This window comes from Tetrao urogallus, assembly GCF_951394365.1.
Source record: "Tetrao urogallus genome assembly, chromosome: 1".
Lineage (NCBI taxonomy): Eukaryota > Metazoa > Chordata > Aves > Galliformes > Phasianidae > Tetrao > Tetrao urogallus.
The window spans coordinates 931,692-952,124 of record NC_136813.1 but is presented as its reverse complement, the minus strand read 5'-3'; the positions used below and the strand labels follow the sequence as shown (position 1 = coordinate 952,124).

At 46.0% G+C, this 20,433-nt stretch overlaps 1 protein-coding gene across 1 annotated transcript in view; it reads left to right on the top strand.

Moving 5' to 3' along the window:
- Window positions 1–20,433, top strand: part of GDPD5 (glycerophosphodiester phosphodiesterase domain containing 5) — a gene marked incomplete at both ends in the record, with an annotated part of 96,813 nt that overhangs the window by 39,926 nt on the left and 36,454 nt on the right. The window contains one exon of the mRNA XM_079549170.1: window positions 15,932–16,035. Coding sequence (XP_079405296.1) covers window positions 15,932–16,035 — 104 coding nt within the window. The remainder of the gene's footprint in view (window positions 1–15,931; window positions 16,036–20,433) is intronic.

Sequence of the window (20,433 nt, the reverse complement as noted above, 5' to 3'; positions counted from 1 at the left end):
GAATATCCCATAGGTGGTTCAGGCAGAGCCTTGCAGATGCCTCTGCAATCACACCCTTGCTCCCTGAGCTGCAAAAACCAGCATTTCCTCCCAGGCAGCCATTGCTGCCCTTACTGAGCCCTTTGTCACGCTCTGGTGCTTACGGCGTTTGTGGCTCCACGATAAAGGAGCCCGTCTACATCCCAATAAAAGCACCTTTGTCAGCAGTTAATTATTTTAAAACTTGTGGACAGTTGAGGAAGTGAGCAACCAATATATGTATTTATGTAGCCTCTGGACATGGTAAATCGGTGGCAGTGTTGGGGAGAGCTCAGACTGTGCTGTTATTTATCACAGAGGGTGGATTGTGGCTTTGACCTGTGTCAAGGAAAAGCATTTCACTGCTCCATGAGAAAGCTCATGAAGAGTAGTTGAATGCAGGCTTTATCCCTTGCTACAATGCTGGTAGTGCCCAATGTAGTCTGAAGCCTTCGTCTGTCCCACAGCCGGATGGAGGTTATGTGTGGTGGTCTTTGGGGATGGTATTGCTGGTGCTGTGGGCAGTGTCTACGTCATAATCTATTCTTACAGTTGGAAGTATTTTTTATGACCATGTGTCTGGGAGTGGAAACCAAAAGCCCTGTTGTCTGTTGTCTATAAAATCCCAGAGTGATGCTTTGGGAAGTTTTTCCCCATGTGCTTCCCCTGTTTGCTTTCCCATGCACAGCATGGGTCTGTTGCATCCATCTCCTGGTCAGAACTGTGGGTTTATCTCCAATTCACAAAATATTTTTTTACATTGAGTGAGGCAGTGATGCAAAAGCAGGTTGCTCCTGCAAGATGTCCAGCGTCATGCTGGAGAGTTGCAAAATGAGCACTTTTACATGACATACATCTGCAGCCAGTCACGGTGAGCTGGGAGAAAGCTTAAGCTTCAGCTCTCTGGGTTGTTCTGAACCTTCAGGAAATGTTTCTGTTCAGGTTAACTTCTTGAAGGAGAAGGAAAAATGAGTAGTGCTGCTTTCAGAAAACTGCGGGGAACAGCAAGCTCCAGAAGCAGTGCTACTGGAGAGACTTGCTATTTCTGGAACAATTTCCATTGGAGGAATTGGAGTGCTTCAATCAATGCGCCGCTCTTGATGAGAGGAATAATTATTTCCATTTTTGTGGAGTGAGAACGAGAGCTTAAAATGCCTGCGAATAATTGTAGGGCAAAGAAATGAGGTACAGTAGTGATGGGTTGATGGTTGGCTGGATGATCTTAGTGGTCTTTCCAACCTTAATGATTCTGTGATCCCCTGTTCATCACAATCTTTGTGCTTTTGCTATAGATAGGGTAAATGAAGAGAAGAAAAACTGTCTTTGTTGTGTCCTTATTCAGCTGACTCTGTTAGGTATGTCAGGATCTGAACTGTTCATGTGCAGGCTTTTCATTTGAAAGCACCAGGACACAAAGTGATTATTATGCCTTTATCAACACGTGTAGAGCAACTGGACTTTTGCCACGGCTTAAAACAGGATAGAAATAAGTTGCAGACATGAGATGCAAGCTGGCTGCTTGCAATTTAGTCATGGTAATGAGCACTGAGAGGACATAGCTGCAGGGGGATCTCATGCCTTCCCTCCAGACAAGGATGGCAGAACTGCTCTTATATAATTTGACTTTGCTCTGCCAGAATTATGCAAAAAGCCCAATTGCAACAACAGTGATATGTGATTTGTCAGAGATGCTGGAGAGCAGAAACGGGACCTTGCATAAGCCACAATTTCAGCTTAGATGCAAATTTCATTAGCCAACAATTTTTGCCTAACGTCATCGGTATTTTTGTGCCTGCCACACAAAGTTTTGAAATAATGCAAGCATTTGGATATCTACAGCTTTATGGCTTTCCTTGCTGCTGTCCTTAGCTGGGGTTCTGCTGACCCATAGCATGATCATCTGCCCTCCCAAATGCCTTTATAAGCTGTCATTGCCTGTTACTTATGACACTGATGGGGTGGACCAAAATAACACATGTGAGACCAGTGTGGCTTTGGAATGGCAGGTTGCACAATGTATAGTCTGACATCTTATGTGGAGGTTGAACTTGTTTGTTTCTGTTGTTCTCATGGAGCAGGGAGTCAAGGGGCTTTTCCTAGACCCAAACTGAGCTTGGGTTTGGTCATAGCAAAGTTGAGTTGAGGTTGTAGCGAAGTGGGGATCAGTCTCTTCTCCCGAGTAACAGAGATAGGATGAGAGGTGATGGCCTTAAGTGGCATGAAGGGAGATGCAGGTTGGATATTAGGGAAAATATCTTCTCCAAAGAGCAGTCAGGCACTGGCATGGGCTGTCTGGGAAATAGGGGAATCACCATCCCTGGAGGTGTTCCAGGATGGTGGAGATGTGACTCTGAGGGGTATGATCAGTGAGCATAGCGGGGGTGGATCGGGGTTGGACTTGGAGATCTGAGAGGTCTTTTCACACCTTAATGATTCTGTGAGTCTCATCTGGGATGTGATACCAAAGTCCTTTTAAATCACTGCCACCAAGATGAGCTTCCTGGTCATACTGTGGACATCCGGTCCTGTTCTCTGTACATCCTTTCTAGGGGAGGAGGGAAGACCTCTTCCTGATGTTCTGAGTGTGCTCCGTTGCTTTGCTCACTGTTGGATTTTCAGCACTTGCTGCTGATGCTCTCGCCCAGTGAGAGCAAAGAAACACGTGCCCTCAAATGAGCATTCAGGTTGGATGTTAGGAAACATTTCTTTTCCAAAAGAGTGTTCAGATGCTAGAATGGGCAGCCCAGGGAAATGGTTGGGTCATCATTCCTGGAGGTGGTTGAAGAAACATTTAGAATTGGTACTAAGGGACGTGGTTTAATGGGGAAATATTGCTGGTAGGCAGACATTTGGACTGGATGATCTTGGAGGTCTCTTCCAACCTTGGTGATTCTGTGATTCGATATGGTATTTGTGCCAAGCATCATGATAAAGTAATATTCTAGAGTTGGTCTTTCAGTCATTTTCTAGTCATTTTCTGCCAACAAGATGTGTCAGAGTGATGGAAATAATTCAAGGAATACGTTTATTAGCTGTTTGTTCTCTTTGTCCTGTCCTTTTTCCCTGAATCCACTTGACATTTGTAGCAGGCTCTTTGGGGTAGAACTATTTGCTCTGAATCAGAGCATTTTACAACAGAATTTCTGTAAACACTGCTATAATTACAGTAATTCTCTTTAAATATGCATTCAGTATTCATTTTGTTCCCTGTTGCTCCTAATGAAAACCATGCTTATTAAACTCATAAACACCATGCAGGAAGCTGGAGGCACGTCAGAGCCCAGGATTACACTGAGCTGGACAAACTGCACAAGCAGAGTGAGGGTGGGGCAGAAGAAGGATCAGCAAAGGCTAATGCAGAGCTTTTTCCTCCTGTAAGTGATCTGTTGAGGTGCGAGATGGTTGGGTCACTGCTTAGCTGAGAGTGTCTGGAGGTTTAATGTCTACATTTTCTTTACAGTTGTATCTCCAACAGAAACCAGGAACAGACAGCTGGGGAAAGTCCAAAACCCAAGGTGTGCACAATGTGATCTTCTGTCTGATTTTGTGAAGTTTCTTGTGTCAGAGGTGATGCTGAGGTCGATACAGTTAATGCCGCTCATTGGCTCTATTCTCAGTTAACTTGCATAACTCTTTTTCTTCCCTATTTGTGAATATGTGTTTGTAATCTCAAAACCCACTGCCCCAGGATGTCAGTGCTTTAAAGTGAGCTGTCTGCTGAATGCAAGTCAACAACACACGTGCCTGCAAAAAGAACTAGCATGAGGCTGGAGTGTGATGGCAGGAACTGCATCCCTGGGAGGCATTGAAGAAGCCTTCCTCCTGCTGTTTGATGCTGATGAGACCTCAGCAGGGATGCTGTGCTCAGCAAGGTGCTCCATTTCAGGCAGGGCTTGGACTTCCTGCAGTGGGTCAGCAGGAGAGGAATGGGTTGCATTCTTTTCAGATGAGCCACATCAGTAGATGCTGAAAGGCCTGTGCCTTTTCAGGCTAGAAAGGGTAGGTGCTTCCTCTTGGCCTGCAAATATGCATTGTGTGTTGTGAAGAGGAAGAGCATAATGCATTATTAGCATTAGTAATAGTTTTATGATGCACCAGAGCCCCCAGCACTCCAGTCCATCCATCACTGTGTTCAGAAGCACTGGAGTCAGTTGTTACGTTGTCTGGGGAAGAGGCAGTGGGCTAAAAACACATTGTCAGGTGCTGTGGAGGTACAGTCGATCACACTGCAGGGAGGAGGCTGGGGAGCGCCTCTTGCTCTTTCATGTTCCACCCTGAATTACAGGCTCCCTAAGGAGTTTCATTTACCTCTGCACTGAATGAAAGAGGGAGGATGTAATTGCAGTAGGCAGAAGCTGGTCCAGGACATTATGAGTGCTGTAGAAGGTCTCCCAGGACCACTAATAGCTAGAAAAAGAAGTGACTCCAGCTGTGCATCATCTCTGCTGTGCTGTAGGAATTCCCATAGCAGGGCCGCTGGGATTCGTCAGTGTTTTCTGTGTTGTTCAGAGCTGCTGAGTAAAGTAAAACAAAATACACCTACAGAGAGGCACTCAAGAAACATCATCCCTTCATTGGGAAGCAAGATATCTGAGCAAGAAAACAGCCTACTTGCTCTTTAGGTTTGCAGTGGTGCAAGCCCTGAAGCCTGGAGAGAATTAGTGGTGCTGCCTGGCTATCCTTTCTGGTTGTGTTTCTTGGGGCTGGAGGCGAGGTCCTTTGCAAAGTGTGATGATGCTGTTCTTAGACATCTGGCTCTCTTTTTCCTTGCTTCTGTTGATCTACAGTTCAATTACAGCAGCCCCAGCAGGAACGCGTATTTCAATAATATGTTCGCTGCCATTTGCTTTGAGCTGCTAAATTGAATTGTAAATGGAGCGTGTCACAGCTCAGGAATCTCATTCATGGCCTTCTCTAACAAGGTGTGCGGAGAGCTATTAGCCTAGTCTTTGCAATAATCAAATAAGATGTGTCTGAGATTTGCAGTGACTTTAGGAAGCATCTGGTGAGCTATCGAAGTCTCAGCAGCCAGAATAGCAGGACTATTTTTTCCTCCTTACTTCGTTCTCATTGTCTGTTAAATCCAGTTTCTTCCTTTTCCTTCCCATTTATGAGTCTACTGGCAGATGTTTCTTATGCAAGACCATCATATCTTAACTAGGTGTAGTAAATTGATAGGATCAAGGGGAAATGGTTTTAAACTAAAAGAGCGGAGATTTAGACTGGTTATAAGGAAAAAAGAGATGTTTTGCAGTGAGAGTAGTGGGGCACTGGCACAGGTTGCCCAGAGGGGTAGTGGCATCCCATTCTTGAAGACACCCAAGGTCAGGGGATGGGGCTCTGAGCAATGATGGAGCTGTGGGTGTCTCTGTTCATTGCAGGGGAGTGGGACCAGATGGCCTTTAGAGCTCCTTTCCAACTCAAGTGATTCTATGAATCTGTAAGAAATTAGCTGAAACCTTTGCAGTGCCTGTGAAGCAGCCAGACTGGCTCGAATCATTTACATTGACAGATATATCCTCCTGATTACTGCTTCTTCTGCTCCGAGACAGCTGTAGGAAATGGAAAAATGCCACATACTTGAGATTTGATGTGCTAAGCAAAGCAGGGGAGAAGGAGGATAACGATGAAGAATAAAGCAAAAGATGGAGAATGTGTTCAAGTGTAGTTTTGCACCCAGTGTTTGTGGTCTTGGTAGTTAGGAGAGGAGATAATGAAGCCTTTGGATGTGTTACAGAGTGCTATGAGAGCTGACTGATGCTCCTGCCTGGTTTCTCTTGGGTTTGTGAGTCCCACATCCAACAAAAAGATGAAAGCCTGTTCCCTCTGTGGCCTCTTTAGAGTTGAAGAAATTGAATTCCAGGCGCCTTGATTCTGTTCCCAATGTCTGTAAGGTCTGGTGGATCAGCATCCACGAGTCAGGTATTGATCCAGTCACAGAGATACTTGAAGTCCTTGGAGTGCAAGCTACATTGCCTTTATTATCTCCATCTGCATCACGAGGTTCAGCTACTGGATGGACTTTTGGCAGTGAAAGCTAATTGTAACCCAGGCTGCAACAGAGCCATTGCAGCCAGCATTGGATCTGCCTGGGGGCTCCCCAGAACAAATGGAGCTGCCAACCTGAGTTTGATCTTTGATGCTGAAGTCAGAGATAATATGCTCAGCATTGGCTGGGGTGGAAAACTGTGCACATCTGTAGTACAAGGCTCTGTTGTAAGGATTGTGTGTTCATATACTGCGGGTTATTCACGATATTGTAACTTCACTGCAGGAGCTGAAGCATTGCGCACGCTGACAAAATGCTTCTGCTGATATTTGCTCTTGTAAATCCTCAGTTCCTGGCTCTAATGGGTGCAGCTGGGAGATGCAGTCATCTTTCATCTTCAGAGATGATTTAATAATCTGCTTGAAGAAGGTTTTCTTTTGTTAGCCCAAAGAAATTCCAGTTGGTAAGCCGGAAATGAAGAATCATGCCTTTAATTTTTCTTCTGTATTTACTGGATAAATGTTTGCTTGCCTCTTTTCTGTTCTAAGCTAATGCTGATAAATGTCTGCAGGAAATTGATTCTTGAAAATGTCAGAAAACAGTGTAGTGAAGACTCAGTAATAAACTCTTCACTGTATCTGGGAGTGAATATAAATGACCTGAAAACACACTTGAGTAATGGTGGTGCTCCAATTTGAGGTCAACTCTTGTGTTTACTCTTCAGGTAAAGAGCAATTACTTACAACTGTATGGCCTTGATCCTTCATCCAGACCCATTCACTTGCTCAAAGTAGGTACAGCCCTGGGCCAGTGGATATACAGGGACATCAGTAAGGTGTGCACTGCTGGAAGATAAAAGGCCTTTCTGGTTTGCAAGTTTGAGGACCTGGTTTTCTTGGATGTCTCTGTGAACACTATTCAAAGCCTCCAGAGGGAAAATGAATAATGCCTTGTGGTTACATGGTGCTGGGGTTTGCATAGCTTGCCTCTTCTGAAAGCCTACCACTTAAACTTCAGGTGTTCTCCCCTGCAGTGAAGCCTGAGTCTAAAAGCAGTTGTTGGAGAAGTGGAGTTGGATGGCTAACATAGGGGCTGGGAAGAGTGGCGGGGAAAAAGACCTCACAGCAGCCCAAAGAAAGACAGTGGGCATCAATCTGTGTGGAGTTCTGCAGGCACTAATGTAACTTTTCAAGTCTCTGCACGTTCTAGTGTTTTTTTTTTTAACGTGTTTTTGTCAATGCTGGGAAACCAGCATTGGAATGGACTGCCCAGGGAAGTGGTGGAGTCACCGAGCCTGGGGGTGTTCAAGGAAAGGCTGGATGTTGTGTTGAGGGACATGGTTTAGTGGGAGCTATTGGGAATAGGTGAACGGTTGGACTGGATGATCTTTTAGGTCTTTTCCAACCTTGATGATTCTATGATTCTATGAAACCCCAGTTGCTCCTGGGCAGTGTCATTAGAATAGCAAGCAGATCTGATCAGAGTGCTTTAAATCAATCAAGAAGTCTAAAATAGCTGTTGGCTAGAGATCCAAGTGCGGGCAGATCAGAACGGATGTAGGATGATTTTCTGTGGTTGTGGATGTGACCTACGATGTGTAGAAAACCAAAGCTGACCAAACGTTGATCAGGGGTTGACTTTGCACGCAGATAATGAGACTAAGATCTGTTCTTGTCCCTGTCCCTGTCTCCCCCAGACTTCCATTTTCCCCCGTTAACTTTTCCATATCACCCAGGCAGATGGATTGTTCCATCAGCATGGCTGGACAGGCAGAATTCAAGAAAAATGTGCAGGTTGGTTTCCTCATTTGTGTTCAGATCCACCTGCTGCTGTTCTGCATCCGCTTTGCCCAAGGAGGCTGTGGATGCCCCATCCCTGGGGGCATTCAAGGCCAGGCTGGATGTGGCTCTGGGCAGCCTGGGCTGCTGGTTGGCGACCTGCACACAGCAGGGCTTGGAGCTGGATGAGCGCTGTGCTCCTCTGCAACCCAGGCCATTCTATCACTCTAAGATTCACTTGTGCACATTCTAACTTAATGCACTGCCAGATTTGGGGACAATCCAGGACTTGGAGCTGGGTGGGATCTGTCATGAGGGCAGAAAGTGGTGAGTTCCCAGAGGCACTGTGACTTGAACAAGAGCCTTCTACATGTTGGATGATTGGCGTTTCTCGGAGGCCATCAATCCCTCCAGTTGCTCCTTTGTTTCCCACTGGGAAGCACAAGCTGTGCTGGGAGATGCTCCAGGTCCTGGCTCAGATGGTGGCATTTTTGCTGGAGAGAGCAGGCAGAGCTGAGGCTGATCAGCACCCGTTGTGCACAGAGTTACCACGTAAATCCCCTACAGTCATAGGGTCTAGAGGTGGAAGATGTTTCTGCTCTGTGGGAGAGAACTGTGGGTTGGATGGTGGGGAGGTGTTGTTGTTGTCTAGCTGTAGATGGGGTGGAAGTAGGAGGATGCTTTAAACACCCAACAAAGGGGGGCAGCTTCCTCCAGAGCAAATTTAGAGCATTTAATTGAAACTCTTGCTTGGGGAAAACCTCTGGTTGACTGTACATGGAGACAGCTATAACCTCACATCGGCGTAAATAGTAATTTTTGTCTGGGGTTGTTACATGTAAATACACTCACTGCTTTTTCTGTGCGGTCTGAATTCCTTCCACATTTTTCAGTGGCTGGTTGTATTTGTTAGAAATAGGCTAAATGTTGTCTGGTCACAGAAACCCCCAACTGGAGCACTGATACTGTCAGCACATGAAATGGCAAAAATGATTTTGTCCTCTGAGGGTTTTTTTGGTACAGGTTCCTGTGCACTCTGTTTATTATAACTTAATACTCACATGGAGAGGTGAGGGATATTTTTATGGCTCTGGATTGCACTGAATTTTCAAAACACAGCACCACAGAGCGCTCGGTTTTTGGATTCAGAAAGCCAACTATTTTAAGGAGCAGGTTGAAAAACAAGTGTTTATCAGGAGGAAGGTGATCTCTGAGCAGCTCTGGCAGAATAACCCTCAGTTCTGCTCGAAGGAGCAATGAGACAAGGAAGGCGCCAGCTCTGCCAATAGCATTTAATGATGAGTGATTTCCTGGTGCGGCGTGAAATCTAAATTAACAGCAGAGAGGAATGTAGAATTGAAAGGAAACTCAATTTATCCACTTTCCTGAAATAATGAATCTAGCAATAAAAGATGTTGGTTCAAAGCCAGGGTACAGGGAGGAGAGTGGTGGTTTTTCTAATGATTTCAGCAGGTTTGTCTAATCCTTTTGCTGCCCTTCAGCCTCCTGCCTCTTTGGTTGGTAGTGGACGCTCCCCATCATCCTCCCTTTGCTTTCTAGCAAGGGCTGGGCCCCTCGTGGCAATCTATGACAAAGGGCTTTTCTTGCTCTGTTAAGGTGTTTGGCTTCGCTTTGTAAATGTTAGTGATGATCTTCCTTCATTCAAGGCCCTCCAGGGTAAAGGTGCTGTACATCTGTTGGGAATCAATAGCTACTTGGTTTTTTTTTTGCTTTCACATTTTGTTGTTTGAGCCCTGCTTTGAGGAACCGTCTTTTTTCTTTATTGACTTTTATTGGAAGACCAAAGCACCTGCAGAGCCGACTCACTTCTGCTGGAATGCAGAAGTTGTTCAGGACAAGGAGAAATAGTTTGGAGTTGAAGGAGGGCAGATTGAGGTTGGATGTCAGGGGGAAGTTGTTTAGAGAGAGAGTGGTGAGGTGCTGGAACAGCTGCCCAGAGAGGCTGTGATGCCCCGTCCATCCCTGGAGGTGTTGGAGGCCAGGTTGGATGGGGCCCTGGGCAGCCTGGGCTGCTGTGAGATGGGGAGGTTGGTGGCCCTGCATTGGTGGGGGGTTGGAGCTTCGTGATCCTTGGGGTCCCTTCCAAGCCATTCTATGATTCTGTGATTCTATGATTCTTGCCTTGCTTTCAGCCCCATTTCCCTCAGCTAAGGGTTTTCGTGGCGTATGTTACCGCACTTGGTGCAACCATTGGACTCAACAACCATTGGACTCAACAACGTGTGGTTTTGTGGCTGATCTTTCCCTCTGATTGGTCTCAGCTGTGCCTTGGTGTAAAGTTGTTAATGTTTTTCTGGCTCAAAGCCTTTTAGAGAAAACACATTTTAATCGGGGAGAAAAAGGAAAAGGAATCTTTTTTGTTGTCCATTGTTGCTTCCAGGCAACCACAGCCTCACCCCTACATCATGGGGCAAAGTCCCAGAGCCATCACAGCAATGACATCCAGCTGCCTTCCCCAGAAGGCTTCTAGGGACATACATGCAAATGGAAAGGACCCAACTTCACCCACGCTGACTGACAGAGGGCTGTTTGCTATGAGCTGTCTGTTGGAGGAATGGAGCCCTTAATCCATCTGGCATCAGCGTTTCCTCTCACCTGCTCCCAGTTCAAAGCCTGCTTCTCTCATTCCGGTCCATTTTGAAACCACGCTGATCCTGTTTGCCAGAGAGGAAGCTGGAGGCAGTAAGTTTGCTGTTGCAGTTCTGTCCTGATGCCAGGGGGTGTGGGCACATCTCAAGGACATGAAGTCATGCTGCTTGCATGGGATGGAGCTGACAGAGGTTTCTGGCAATCGCTGCAGGCTCAGTGTTGGCTGCAGGGACTCCAAATACTTCAGTGAAGCAAAGTGTTTATGCTCGACTTCATCCATAAGCTGCCAGTAAATCAGCTGGCTGCAGGCTGGGCTTCTGTTGGCTTTGGCAGAACAGACCTTATGTTAGCAGCGTACTTACCCTTCTGAAAATGCAATGTCTTCTTGCAGCTGAATGCAAAGGAAAGGAGCAGCTTAGCTCTGTTTGAGCATTGCACAGCATTTTGGTGAGTTTCAGGAATGCGTTGGGAGTCAGTGTACAGATTAATGCAGTCTCACAACGTTATTTTGCTCTGTGTCCCAGACAGGGATGTAATTCCTTTTCAACCTTGGAAAATGATGATCCACTTTCAGATGGATTTAGTTTACCTAAAAAAAGTATGGTTTTATACTCAAAGAAGAGGGAAACAAATCAATGAACATCCCTTCTGATCACCCCAAGCCATCTTGACTTTAGGATTTTACATTTTCCTCCTCTGAGACCAAATCACACCCTGCTCAGATCACGATGTTGTGTTGATCTGGGCACTGCAGTGGCCCATTTGGTGATGGAGGGACTCGATAAGCATTCCTCAAGTAAATTATCAAATGGACGCTGTTCTTTCATCTTGAGAAAAGCACAAGATGTGCATCCCATAATTCTTCAGAGAATAGCTGTGCAAGACAAATGGGCATCAGCTGTGTACACGGCTGGTTTTGGCAAAGGATTTATTTCTGGCTGTAGCCAGGACATGTCCTCTAAAGGAATTGTGTTAATGAAAAAAAGGCAAAATAAATAGAAATAGTAAAATAGTAAATGTATTAATTTAATGAATTTGTTTGATTTAAAAATGGTATTGCGGTGAGGAATGAACTCAGCGATCCCCAGGGCCCGTTCCAACTTGAGATGTTCTGTGGTTCTATGATGTCTTCCAGGATGAGTGCAGTCAGACTGCAAAAGTTAATGGGTTCTAGCATAGCAGGCTTGAGTAAATTAAGTAATCCCCGTAGGAGGGGTAGGTGGGACTCTGTGTGCAGATGAATTTCATGTAGCCTCCTACAGATCTTGTAGGAAATACAAATAATCTTCCTCAGCCCGTCTGCTTCCCTGCTCCACTGGTGCCAGGTGGTAAATAGTGCTGCAAGCTCTGTATGCACTGGGGTGATGCAGCAAAAGAGGCTGGGTTGCTTGCCCAAAACTGATCCCCACATTGGAGAAACTACCCATGCTGCCTGACGTGATGCTCAGTGCTGTTTCCAACCGTTTTATCAAAACTCATAGCCCAGGAACAGGTGAAGAACACAAGCCAGCTTCAAAAGTGATTCACAACTTGGGGTAATTCCCTTTTATTTGTTTTGCTTTGCCATCACGCTCACTTTGGAGCTTTCAAATCCCAATCTGCCATTTCAAATGAGGCTCTCCATCCTTGGGGCTGTGGCCACGTTGCTGGGTGTGCCTGGTGAAGGCTTACCCCAAGCATCTGTTGGCTTTTTTTAGCTTAACTGAGCTCATGGTACATCCGGCCTCTTTGCTGGGGGAAAGCAGTGACTCTTCATTTATGGCTTCTCTTTAATAATAAATGTTGGTGTAATTAGACTAATTCTGTTTTGTGCCATTCCACAAGACACCATGGCCACATCAACACTAGCAAGAGGTGTGGTCCTGAGCTCCACTGCCCACAACCCAAGCCTTTTGGTGATGAGGTCACTTAGGGCTTGCTGTAGTCTCATCCTGTGAGCCAAGTGTGTGTTTGTGGTTAAGGAGCACCGACTTCACTCATGGAGCATCTTCTGCTTTCCCCCCCTTCTGCACCATGAACCAGAGCACAGAGAACAGGATCAGAGGGTGAGCTGTTTCCCAGATGCATCCAGGTAGGGGTGAAGTTGCTGATGCAAATGTGGTTTAGGTTCTCCTGTGGGACAATCTTGAATGCTGTGTGAGGTGAGTGTGGTTAAGCTCAGCAATAGACAACCAGCAAGCACACTTATTTTATCCCAGAGGGGAAACAGAGAAACCTAAAGGGACAGAGAGAGGAGGAAGACAGGTGTTCTATAAGAACTGCCAAAAATGTCAGTGCTTTTGTCATCTCATGGTGCTGAAAATGTGGACTTCTTTTTTTTTTTTCAAGCACCTTTCAACATTCTAGTGGTTCTGCTTGAACTTCTGTAAGCAAGTTGGCACCGTTTCCTCCACCTCCTTATGGCCGTGATTGAGTGATCGTGAAGACATGATCCTGAGCCCTTTATTTTTGGCAGTAGAGGTCAGAGGCTGTTGCACGTTGCAGATTTCACCCTACTGTAAAGCATGTGGGAGCTTGTGAAGTAGAGACTCACAAAGCTCTTGGGATGAGGGACTGTTGGATGGAGGTTGTGCAAAACCCAGACTGTATCTAATACACTGTGCATGCAGATTGGACTTGCTCTGCTTCAGCTGCTATCGAATTATCTCAGTGGTGCTGGGGAAATGTTCCTTGTTCTCCTGAAAGCTTCTGCTTTTTAACTCACTGGAGTATTCCAACTTGTGAAGAATCTGTTGGGTCTTTCACAAAATCAGGCAGGTGTGTGCATCTGGCAGGAGTACACCGTGGGGCAGATCAGGGGTCTCAACACAAGCTGTGCTACTTGTGTGTGAATGCATAGAGAAAAAAAATCATCCATTCCAAAACGTTTTCCTTGTCTCGTTTATCAAATCCAGTGCATAAATATTGACCGAAATTATCCTATGAATTAATTTTTTGCAAGTAATGTTGGTCCAAAATCAAGGATTACTTCCTAACCTTCACTCATATTTTTGTCAAAATGTGTAGTAGCTTGTAGAACAATCACACTTTTAGTAGATAATTTTCCATGACTGTAGTCTTGGCAACGTTGTTAGAGTCCTGTGATTGGTTTTTCAGCACTTGAGATGCATTAAAACTCACTTGCCACGTGAAGCCTGTCTGGGTAACTGATTCAGCCACATGGGTGATAAGTACAAGGAGATGCTGGACCAGGATGGGGGGGAAAACACAGCAGCAAACAATAGAGAAATTGAGAAAAAAACAGTCTGCTGAAAGGGTAAGGAACTGCCTCTCCCTGGAGAGTTCAGTGGGATGGAGTGGAGATGTGAACGGGTTTTTATTTGGGTGCTTACAGAACCCAAAAGTTGCATGGGTGAATTTTAATCCCAAACTTCTCAAGTTTGGCTCAGCTGTGCCAAGGCAGTTGCCTATAGAGGTGGTTCATACACTGCAGCCTCACTGCTGCTTTTTGGGCCAGGAAGGGTAAGTTGTAGTCGTGGACACCTGGGCTGACACAAGCACTGAGGCTGCCACCAAAAGTGGGGTGTTTGGTATGGAAATCCTCATTCCAATTTCTGTAATTTTCCTTTAGGAGCCCACCTGTGCTTGTAAATACAGACGTGTGTGTGGACTGGGGAGTGTATGGACTCTAAGCTCATGGCAGAGCAATTTGGCCATGTGGATTGGATTGTTCCTAGTGGCTGTGCTGTTGAAGTACCTACACTTCTCCTTCCAAACCTCTTTGTCCCATTTATTTCTGGGATGCAAAGCCTCTGGTTGGAGTTAGGCACCCTGTAGCACTGAGATTTGGTAGAAGTTGGGTACCGAACTTGAGCTGAGTTGAGTTTGAACCATAATACTGGCCAGTAATGAGGAAATCAGAAAACACTGTTTGTTTTATTGGCACAACAAAAAATTATGTAATTTCAATCCTTTATTTCTTCTTTTGTTTGGCACTTTTTATAAGATGGAGCATACAAGGAAGAGCAGCATCAAATGCCGATATCCAGGGTGATGGGAGATGAAACAGCGTGGCCAAGTAAATAGTTTCAGCCTTTAAGATGGAAAGAGAAGGCACAGAAGAACAGAGTTGCTTATGTATCACCAAACACTTAGTCTTTTAGACTTGGTTAGTCTTTTGCATGCTTTTGCATAATTAAAAACCCATGTAACAATTCAGTAGAGAAAAGGGCATTTTCAAAAGAGATTAATGGTGTGCTCAGAACTTGGAAGGAAATGATAGTAGTAGTGTTGCTCATAGACTTCACTTTATGTCCCTTCTTGCTCATTGTGGGAAGAGAAGATTCATTTGAATACTTTCCATACCTAATTTATTTCAGTGTTTTGTTCTGAACAAAATGAAGCAGAAACATGGGTTATTTAATGCCTGTGAAATAAAACCAGCAAGGGAAACATGGAAATGGTGTTGGTTAGGGACAGTTTTCTTGCAAAGGTTCTCTCCATGGATGTCCTTATGGTTTAGGATTCGACCCATGCCTTTGGAGTGGGAGCACTGAAAAGCTTTTGGGAGGATTATTTTGACTGTTTTGGGAGGTGGTGGTGATCACAGCTTGAAACATTTCTCTAAACTGAACACTGATGCAAATGTCTTTCATCTGGTGTGGCTGTGGTCTCTTCTGCTGTGTTATTTGCTGAAGACTTACATATGTGGTGGTGGTGGGAAGAAGTACTGTGGTTGGGTGGTTTGGCTCTACAGGATCTGCAGAAGTGGCATGGGGGAATGAGAAGAGAGGTTCATACGTGGCTGTTCTATGATTCTGTGATTCACCAACCTGCTGTGAAGAGTCCTTGCCATGCGGTGATTGCTGTCATTTACGCTGAACAGGCAGAGCGAGATGTTGAGTTGCATCTCTCACACGTGGATGGAAAAGTTGATGAAACAATTGCCTCATATGCCAAAAGCACCCAACCTCAACCGAGCAAAAATAGAGCTCTGTGCCCGGAAAATCCCTTGTTCCACCTCCCCCAAGGGCTGTCCCAACACTATGCAAGATGTATCTGTGTGGTGAGTGACACTTCGGCCCAGAGCTGGCGACAAGAGTTGCCTTAAGTTTTGTCAGGGGAAGCACACGTTGGGTATTAGGAACAATTCATTCTCTGAAAGAGTGTTCTGGTCTTGGCACAGGCTGCCCACGGAGTGGGAAGGTCATCATCCCTGGAGGTGGTCCTGAACTGTGGAGATGGTCAGTGGGCATGGTGGCAGTGGGTTGGGGTTGGGCTTGGGGATCTTGGAGTGCTTTTCCAGCCTGCATGATTCTATGATCTCCCACCTACCTGCATTTCTGTTGAGACGAGTGTGAAGAGTGAGATCTGACCTGACCTAAAGCTTTCAGGGCTGTTGTATCAAGCATCTGACCCGCAACGTTTGTAACCTAGAAGTGACCCAAAAGCTTCTTGCAGCCAGGTTCACATTGATGTGACTAAAATCTCACCCTCAGAGATGTCTGCTTTCTCCATCCAACCTCGACAGCCTCTAGAAAAGATGTGAGACATGACGATGCAATAGTATTAATGTGATTTCTCTTCCTGTCCGCAGTGGGAGCGCCTCTGGTTCCTGATCCTCACCTCATCCTTCTTCCTGACTCTGGTCTGGTTTTACTTCTGGTGGGAAGTTCACAATGACTACAATGAAATCAACTGGTGAGTAGTAGCAAATCTGCCCACTGTGCACCTCTGAGAGCTGCTTCAAACCGGGTTGGATGCATTTAGGTCCTTCTGATGGACTGTTTAATGACAGTCAATGGGGAGTGAGGCTGAGCGCTCCTCCTGCCCGCCTGCATTGATGGTAGTAACACACCTCCCGTCTCCATTTGTCTGCTGTGACAGAGCTTGGGGCAGGTGTTCTGCCTTGTAAACAGCTTGTGCAAACAAAGCAGAGCTGAAGTTGTCTAGAAGCCTTTTGTTTCTGTTGGTTTGTTTCTGTGGTCGGCTGTTTTCAGAAGCACTGAGCAATCTGGCTGAAACTTTCTGGAAAGTCCAAATAAAAAAGCATTCAGCCTGGAGCAGAAAAGGGTGTGGGAAATGGTGCAATGTTGGAAGAAGCTGTAAGCAAGCTTTCCACTGGGATGTGCTGGGCAGTTTGGGGTACTGCCAGCTCCCCCCAGTGCTGCAAGTCATCCTCCCTTCTACCATCCCAGCAGCATCCTAAAACATTTATACAGTACCTTGGGCTCTGCTTTAACCAAACTGCTTTGACAACATCTTCTTGTCAAACATAATATTTCAACAGCGTTTTAAAAACTTTTTATTTTATTTATTTCTTACATAAACTGCCTGCTTGGGAGGCTGTGTGATGGAGAGTGTTTATTGACTTAATGTTGTGAGCTGTCTCCTCCCAGCAGAGTGTGCTTTTCTTGTTCGACTCAGACTCACACTCAACTGAAACTCATCACTGCCACTCTTGCTGTTTAGAGTAGAAGCATGAAGGAAATGCTTGATTCTTTCTTCATTTTCCGGGCTATTTTGCTCTCTCTTTCAGTTTACACCTTCAGAACAGGATGTGAATACTCCTGGTCTGCTAAAGACAAATCTGTCTTAGCCCAAAGTTGGGAAAGAGCTGTAAAATCATGCAGGAAAAGAAATATTAAAAAAAGCCCTGGGAACACTGTGAATACTCATTTGCAGCTGTGGTGCTGCAGGGATCTTTTTGTTTTTTGTTTTGTTTTCATTTTAGGAGGAAGTTTTGGAGCCAGAGGGTGGTGAGGCAGTGGCACAGGTTGCCCAAGGAGGCTGTGGATGCCCCATCCATCCCTGCAGGCATTCAAGGCCAGGCTGGATGTGGCTCTGGGCAGCCTGGGCTGCTGCTTGGCGACCTGCACACAGCAGGGCTTGGAGCTGGATGAGCGCTGTGCTCCTTTGCAGCCCAGGCCATTCTATCTTTCTATGATTTCCCTTTTTCATCTCTACATTTAGTTGCATTTTACTTTAGATTTGTGCAATGTCAAAGCTCTGTACTGTAATGAAAAGCTCCGTCTTGCTCTTAGTGGGGGCTGTGTTTTGTAAACCTGGCTGCATTTCCTCTGGAGAAGGGCTACAAATGTGAGTCTCTGTAGAAATGTATTTTGTTTTCTTCCTTCATTCTGGAGAAGACTCATCTGATTCATAACTACCATGGAAACAGCACTTGATGTGCAAATAACTGCTTTAAAATGAAGTCCAGAAGGTCACTTTGAAGAAGCATCAGAGCAAAATCCTGTGTGTACAGAAGCTGTGCTAAGGAAGTTGTTAGCGGTGCCATGAGCAAAGAATTCAGAGAAACCCTCTTTTCTTCTTCTTCTTCTTCTTTCTTCTTCTTCTTTTTGGAATCCTTGAGCAGAACATGGACATGGGCCAGGAGGTCATGGCAGCCAAGTGCTGCTCCAGGTCTTGTATTTCTGCTGTGCCTGTGTGAGCAGGACTGCTCATCCACCTTCCCTGCAGGCATTCAAGGCCAGGCTGGATGTGGCTCTGGGCAGCCTGGGCTGCTGGTTGGTGACCCTGCACATAGCAGGGGCTTGGAACTCAATGAGCATTGTGGCCCTTTTCAACACAGGCCATTTTATCATTCTATGATTCTATAGCCATTTTGTACTTTCTGTACCAGCACGAAGGTTGTTAACCCAAATGCAAGCCAACACAGTCATGCTGTGGGTTTTTTTTCTTCCCAGAAATCCACTGGGAAATGTTTTAATTCAGATCAGACCTGAAGTTGCAAGAAGGGTTCTGGCATCTGACTGCCTCTCTTCTGGTGTAGTGGGATCTGGGTGCTTTGGGACCCAGATCTTGGGGGAGATCTCTGATTGGACATATGGTGGCCATAGACAGCGTTGGCACAGGAGATGGGTCTGTGGGCCTTGCAAGCACATTGCCTGCTTGTAGCAAGAGATTTTGGTTCCAGAGCAAACTTACAAAAGCATCCGATAAGAGGAATTTTTTTAAAGCATCTTTTACTCCTCCTGGCTGCCCAGGAAAGTGGGGGGTGGCACAGAAGGAAGTGTGCACGTGCTGTGGTTGTGTTATCAGCAGTGCACAGGGAAAATTTTCAAAAGCCTTTGCAGCCAGAAATGGTGTTGGTGATACCAGCTTCCATCTGGGAGGCTGGGATGGAGAAGAGGAGATATCTTTGTTTAGGAGGGTGTTGCTCCCTTGGGCTGTATTTCCTTCTGCATTTCTACAGTCTTTTAGGCTGGAGGAAGAACTTGACTGGGTTGATCTCGTGTCCTGCTGTGGCTTTGCTGTAAAGTGCTTTAAGGACTTTCTAGTCCACCTCCATGATTTTTTTACTGGGAAGTGTATTGCTATTTAAATGCAAATTTGACATTTGAGACCCACTGGCAGACACAGGGGACTGTCTCTTACTGTGCTGCCACTGTGAATAATGGACTGCTTCACCTGGCACTCCTGTTCATAAAGCTCTTGTTGCACTGTGGCTCCATGAAAGCAAAGCAGAGAGCCAGGCTGCTGAGCTGAAGCTGCGCTCTGTAATATAGAGCTTGGAAACCTGATGAATGTGATACGTGTGAGTGATGACCTAGACACATACTTGTCCAACTCATCAGTTTTAGGCTTTTGTTGCCCTCTTTTTTATGTTTTAATAAATATATACTTATAAAATAAAAGAGTTTTGTTGTTCATACACATTAACTATATTTTGTATGTGATTCATAATGATCCCTCTTTGGTTCCTTTTGACATGGTTAGGGCACAGCAGAGAGGGGTTGATGGTTGGACTAGATGATCCTAGAGGTCTTTTCCAGCCTTAATCAGTCTATGATTCTCTTCACTCAGTGCAGCCCAGCCAAGCCAACAGGTTGGACACCCATGGTAGAAGAACTAGAGAAGTTGGCCTGGGGATAAATGCTTTGGATATAAATCTGATGTGTCCACATCACCCCCTGGAGAGGAGGAAGCTGACAGGGAGCTCGCCCAGGGCTGGGAGTCCCTGCAGGGAGATGGGACAGAACAGAGCTCAGCACCAGTGCTGGTGGGGCTTGGAGACCTGAGCACAGCCTGGAGCCCAGGGGGCCTCCTAGGACCTCAGGCAGCACTTCTGTGCTGTGTGGTATCACTGGGACCAGAGTGGAGCTGGGGGCTGCTCCCTGGGGAGCTCCTGAAGCTTCCTGGATGTGGTGCTGGGCACCCTGTTCTGGGCATCTCTGCTGGAGCTGCGTTGGCCCCGAGGGACCCAGAAGTCCTTTCCAACCTTAACTACTCTGATGTCATCTGTATCTCAGTACTCTTCCAACTTTGCTTCAGTCCCTGCTCTGATCCTGCAGAGCATCAGGATGCTTCAGGTTGGATACTGGGAAAAATTTATTTGATTTTAATTCACTCCCAAAGAGTGATCAGGCACTGGAATGGGCTGCCCAGGAAGGTGGTGGAGTCACTGTCCTGGGAGCTGTTCAAGAAACATTTAGATGTTGTACTGAGGGGAAATATTGGTGGTAAGTGGATTGTTGGACTGGATCATCTTGGATGTCTTTCCCAACCTTGATGAGCCTATGACTGCTGCTGCTTCTTGCCAAGGTTGGATCACAGAGGCATTGAATGGCCCATCTCTTACAGTTCCAAGGTGTGTGGCAGGACTGGAACAAGGGAATTCACTACGTCAGGAAGTCTACAGGCATCCTTCAGGCTGAGCAAACAGACCCTTTGGTTGGGTGAAGAAGATCAGAAGAATGCAGTTTCTCAAACCAGACCCCTTTTGGGAAACCCCGAGGCCAATTTCTGTCTCCACTCTTGCAGGAATCGTAGAATCACAAAATATCCTGAGTTGGAAGGAATCCATAAGGATCACCAAGTCAAACCCCCGGCCCCACAGAGCCCCCAAACCCAATATTGTATCAGTTTCCCAGTGTGAGCTCTGGCAGCTCAGGGCCGTGCCCACTGCCCTGGGAGCTCTGCCATGCCCACTGCCCAATGGGGCAGAACCTTTTCCTGGTATCCAACCTGAACCTCCCCTGTCACATCTGCATGTGTTTCCTTTGGGTTAAATTGGGCATTCTTTCCGCACCACTGGAATAAGAGACACTGTCTGTGATGTGTGCAAATTTTTTCCAT